Source organism: Pinus tabuliformis, chromosome 2_2 (assembly GCF_031772625.1).
Source record: "Pinus tabuliformis cultivar Carrire ecotype Pingquan chromosome 2_2, CPIR1, whole genome shotgun sequence".
Taxonomy (NCBI): Eukaryota; Viridiplantae; Streptophyta; class Pinopsida; order Pinales; family Pinaceae; genus Pinus; species Pinus tabuliformis.
The window spans coordinates 873,157,019-873,162,799 of record NC_142300.1 but is presented as its reverse complement, the minus strand read 5'-3'; the positions used below and the strand labels follow the sequence as shown (position 1 = coordinate 873,162,799).

Genomic DNA, 5,781 nt, shown 5'->3' with positions numbered 1-5,781 from the left:
ATAAATATGTTGGGTCAAGTGGCACACTTAAAAAGGTGAGTTGTTTTCCATCTATGAAGTTAGTAAAAGCAGTTGTCTAGAGTCTTTATTTAGGGTAAAAGAACAAAATAAAATAGAGTGTTTATTTAGAGGTAAAAGAACAAAATCAAATAGTGGAATGAAGTATATGTTGCATCAAGTGGTACTACTTATTTATTGAATTTAAAAAGGTGAGTTGTTTTTAATGTATGAAGTTAGTAAAAAATGTTGTCTGAGTGTTTATTTGGGTAAAGGAACAAAATAAAATAGTGGAATGAAGCATATATGAGACTGAAATTGCAAGAGAGTGTTAGAGGATGTTTGTGAAGCTTCGTATAGAATTTAGAAAAGGAAATAAATTTATGAAAAAAAGATTGGTATAAAACAAAGTTGTATAAGTAAATGCGATATTATGTGATATTTGAATTTGTTGAGTTGTTAAAAGTATAATTGTTGAGGGGCAGTATAAGTGGTGTGGGGGTATTCAAGGTATGTCACTAACAATGATTTATAGTGACATATAGTGATTTTCGCCATTTTATATGAGCAATGATGATAAGCTTTAGTGTATGTCACTAAAAAACTGAACACCACCAAAGGTGGCATTGCCAAAACTATCATTGTTGTGGTTACAGTCATGGTTCATCATGAATAATGATTATAATGATGGATAGTGAACATCATCATTTCATATGAACAACAATGATTTATTGTGATGGACCCTTTGGACCCTTTATGGTCGTCATTATTGATGCATATATATGGCAAAGTTCATTGACCATCATCATTTTGTATGTTGGTGAGGTTAAAAAAATTTCACTATAAGCTCATTGGTGATATTAAAAAAAATCTTTGTTCCAAAAATCGAATGTCACCAAAGGCTCCATTGCCAAAAGCATAAGTGTTGTGGTGACATTCAAGGTCCATCACTAATAATGATTATAATGACATATTGTGACTGTCACCATTTCATATAAATAACAACAAATTATGGTGATGGATCTTTTATGGCTATCACTATTGAAGCATATGTGCAGTAGCGTTAGTTGACAATCATGATTTCATATTTTGGTGGGGGTAGAAAAATCTCACTATAAGCTCATTGGTAATGGTAAAAAAAGTTTCTATCACAAAAAAATGATTGTTGTCATTTCATATGAATATAGGGTACAATGAAATTGGACTACTAACCTCTTACTTGTAGAACAAGTGTTCTTCCATTAAATTAGCACCTTCTAAAAAATTAGATTTTAAAAAATTAAATTTAAAAACTTTATAAATGATAAATTCTACCAATTTCAAAAAAGTATAAAAAATTGTAAAGTATAGTAAGTGCTTAAGTATAATGCAATATATGTTTTTGCAAAGTGCAAGAAGTACTTAGGTGTAACCCTTGTATGTGGAGTTTGTGTGCAAGCACTGGGGTGTTGGTGATTGTGAACTCTTGACAATAGCACATCACAGTTTATATATATGATTTTATTATAATAAATATAATATTTTATCTATGCCGTCGTTTTTTCTTCTAAAACCAACCTGTTTACTTTTCAGCTAGAATAACAAAAAAATCAACCAACTTTCAAACCAATAAAGTATTTATCATCTGCCTTGAATTGCACCGATAAAATATTTATCATCTGCCTTGGGATCTAAGTTGTTTCTAAATCATAACAGAATACCGCGTAGTACATGAACTACCTGGCTAAAATATTTACCATTAGCCTTGTAAATAAGTTGTTTTGTGTATTAGTGGCGTAGCAACAATTGAAGCTGGGATGTGCATGGCGCCATCAAAATACTCTCAAACACTAACATCATAAACCAGTAGACATACACCGTAAAGTCGACACAACACAAATATAATAAATCAAACCAAAAATATGCGATTACATCATGAGTTCTGAATATATTTTGGTGGAGACAACGTGATTATATTTTGGTGGAGACAACGTGATTATTCGTAGGTAACATTACTATATCAATAATGCAATATATGAACTTGCTCCATATCTTTCTAAGGTTTAGAAGCACACTAATTTTCTGCGATAAATAAACTGTACGAGTATACCTAAACATTTAGGACTTGATTGCTTCAATAACTTTAGTTAAGGTGCCGTTCCTCCCCACGATTTTAGAGATAGAAAAACCGGCTGCTTGGAGGAGATCATTCCATTGTTTTTGGGTCCTTTCACCACCTCCCGGTAAACAATTCAACATAAGAGAATCTAAAACATTGGCAGATCCTATCATGTCAGAACCTTCTGTTAAATCCAAGATAACCTCAGATAATATTAACTTTCCTTTGTCCGGAAGAGCCTGGTGGCAGTTCTTCAGCAGCTTGATGCAGTCTTCATCGTTCCAACTATGCAGAAAATTCTTTCTCGGGCAAATCCAAAGTAAACTTTTATAAGTAAATAAAGTACTAATATCTTGCATATAAATATTACCAAATAATTAACGTCCAAATAAAGTCCATCACAACAGCCAACAGTATTACTCACCTTCATAAAAATCGCATCTGCAGAAGGTGCGCTCTCAAACAGGTTTCCGCTCATGTGCTGTACGCCTGCGTGAATTAGAATAGGATTAACGAATACATAAGGAACACGCTATCCTCATAATAAAAATAAGGAGGAGGAGTTTGATTTAGATATAAATGTTTATATACATGTGTGAAACTATAATTTTTTTGTAAATTTATGCTATAGTTTTCAAATTTTAAGATTTTGAATATTTAAAAGATTTTTGATAATGTTGCATCTAATTCTACATTCAAATACTATTACTACAAAATTTCTTGAAATATTTGTGTCTAAATTCCCACTACTTTTTAACAATTTGGTAAACGCCTCCTATTTATAATTTAAATTTAAATCATGATAATATCTTATAAATGAGGCAGCGAAAATGGCCATAGATAACTATATAAAGATTAAGAATAACGAATTAGAAAAATTAGAGATAAATTAGAGATACCAGGGAGAGTTGGTGCAGTTGCGATGACTTGAGGAAGATCAAAGTTGATAGCGCGAATATGAGGATGCGCTTCAATTATGAGACTCAACGCTTCCCCGCGCCCTCCGCCCACGTCCACCAGCGTGTTGATGTCTTTGAAGCCATCATAAACAGCTAAGACATCTGTGATAGTGGCCTTTGTTACGGAGACCATGCCTGCGTTGAAGATGGCATTCAACTCCGGATCGCCGGCTGCGAAATTCCAGAAGTCTTTTCCATTGCCACTAGAATTCTTGAAATTATCGCCGCCATGAAGCACACGTTCGTGAATATGGTCCCAGGCGGTAACGTAAACTGGGTGTGTCTGCAAAAGAACGAAGGGAACAAGGCTTCGCGAACTAATATCATCGGAGGTGAAGTAGGTTTTGGTGAGATTGGTAAGGCCGTATTTTATGTTCATGGGGGCATTAACTCCCTCCGGTGGAACGATCGCTTGCAAGATTCCCATAGAGGATAGGTAAGTAAGAATGCGGGAAAGGGCGCCCATGTCGGGATCTTCAGAGGGTAGTTGGGCGGCGATCTCGTGGACGGAGAGAGAAACATCGGGACCGGCTTTGGAGATGATGTCAGGGATTTTAAGACGAATTGCACATTTTAGAAGAAAGGGGGTCTCTAAGGAAAATGCCAGACTTAGGGCCGAAGCTCGAAGCGTCTCTTCGTCCTTCACAGATTGCATATTCATATCCGGAGCCTGAACAAGAAACCCTTCCTTGTTCACAGCTTGAATGTGCATACAGCTCTTTAACTTACCACAGATCAGTTGGATAGCAAACGAAGAGGGATGCCAAATATATAATATTTGGCGGTAGCTTTGTGTCGCCTAGAACGTCACACTTTGCATTGTCATTCGAATTCAGTGAGCTTGATTTAAAACCAGGCCCAAACTACTGATCGTCAATATTTTGCTTCGAGTTTCGATTTATGGCCCACACAAATTAAGAGCGTCAACTTAAAACTGACGATTTACCATTTATACAACGTTTTCTGAAGTTGTAATGATAAGTTGTGTTCATTTCTATATAATATTTTGACCTTTCTACATGCGCTGTAGCTACTTTATATACGACAAACTAACCACTCTACCAACTCAGAATACTTTATATACGACAAACTAACCACTCTACCCACTCAGAATTATTCGTGCCGAAAACCTTGACTTGATTTCATTTCAGGGTCGGAGCATTCGAGTGAAACACTACACCGACCGAACCTGAACATTTATCCGTTTTCGCATTGTCACAACCAATACGATAATGTGATAATTTATTTGACAATTATTATCGTAATGTTAACGTTGTGGGTAATATTACGATTTTAAATACTAAGGTGAATTTATATATTAGGATTTATAATATTGGATTTAATATGAATCTAAATATTAGGGTTTATAATATTGGATTTAATATTGGGTTTTAAATATTGAGTTTATAGTATTAGGGTTTAATATTAAGTTTATTATAAGAAAGAAACTATGTTTTACTAAACTATATTAGATCAATCATTCTTGTGGGTGATTTTGGTCAATTACTTTCTATGAGAGATAATCCTCATTTACTTATATGGTTGATAAATGCTAGCAAAACCACATTAGTATGGTCATGGTCCTATATTATTATAAACCATATATATTGAACATAAATCTATGCAACATTGCGATATGACAAAGAGAGTCACATCATTACATTAGATTGCAATTCCTCTAATGTCATAATGCGACATAATAAAATTATCCAAGCACGTTTATTATTGTGGTTGTGCATGTGCTTGATATACACTAATCACCATATATGAATTACATTTATTAATGTGGTTGTGCTAAGGCTTATGATGTTTTGGTTTATACTATGAGGGATTTTAACATGTGGGTGTAATATATAGGGTTTAAAATATGTAAGGTTTATAATATTAGGGTTTATAATTTAGGCCTTAATATTGACATTACGACTTACAAAATTGGGGTCTAATATAAAGGGTTTATAATATGATATTAATGGTTGATAATGATTAAAAAAAGTCAACGTCACAATGCGACATTACAAAATTAGCCTACCATATTTACTAATGTGGTTGACTATGTTCAAAACTCACCAACCTTAGTCAACCACGGTTAACCATGATGGCCCATGCTCAACCATGAGCAACCATGGTCAACCAAGGTTGACCATGGCTAACCTTGATTAAACATTGTTAACCGAGGTTAATTGTGGTTAGTAAAGGTCATCCAAGATCAACATAGTTAGAATAGTCAACTAAGGTCAAGCATGATCAATCATGGTCATCCATGACCGACCATAATCAGCCATGGTCCATCATGGTCAACCATTATCTACCATAATAAACCATAATGATCAATCAAGGATTTTATGGTTATGACGGTTGATCATATTCAACCAAGGTCTATATGGTTGAATATGATTAAACAAAATGATCAATGAAAGGCTCTATGGTCAACCATATTAGAGTTTATGATATTTGGTTTATTTGGTCTATAATATCCTGTTTATATTAAGGTTTATAATATTTGGGTTATAGCATTTGGTTTATTAATCCCTTGGGTTTATATTATTAATAATCAGTTGGGTTTATTAATGCCTTAGATTTGTAATATTGATCCCTTAAGTTTATAATATTTATCAAGTGGGTTTATAATATTAATCTCTTAGGTGTGTAATACCAAAAATCTTTTGGTTTTATTAATCTCTTAGGTTTATAATAATGTTATTATTATTATCCAATTTTAAGGTCACA

At 33.7% G+C, this 5,781-nt stretch overlaps 1 protein-coding gene across 1 annotated transcript; it reads right to left on the bottom strand.

Moving 5' to 3' along the window:
* Positions 1-1,861: 1,861 nt before the first annotated feature.
* On the bottom strand, positions 1,862-3,938 carry LOC149195766 (caffeic acid 3-O-methyltransferase-like). The gene is made up of 3 exons (XM_089408798.1): positions 2,995-3,938; positions 2,520-2,584; positions 1,862-2,394 (listed from the first exon to the last, which is right to left on the bottom strand). Exons 1-3 carry the CDS (start codon positions 3,764-3,766, stop codon positions 2,095-2,097), a joined length of 1,137 nt encoding a protein of 378 aa, XP_089264924.1. The 5' UTR covers positions 3,767-3,938; the 3' UTR covers positions 1,862-2,094.
* Between the last annotated feature and the right edge of the window lie 1,843 nt (positions 3,939-5,781).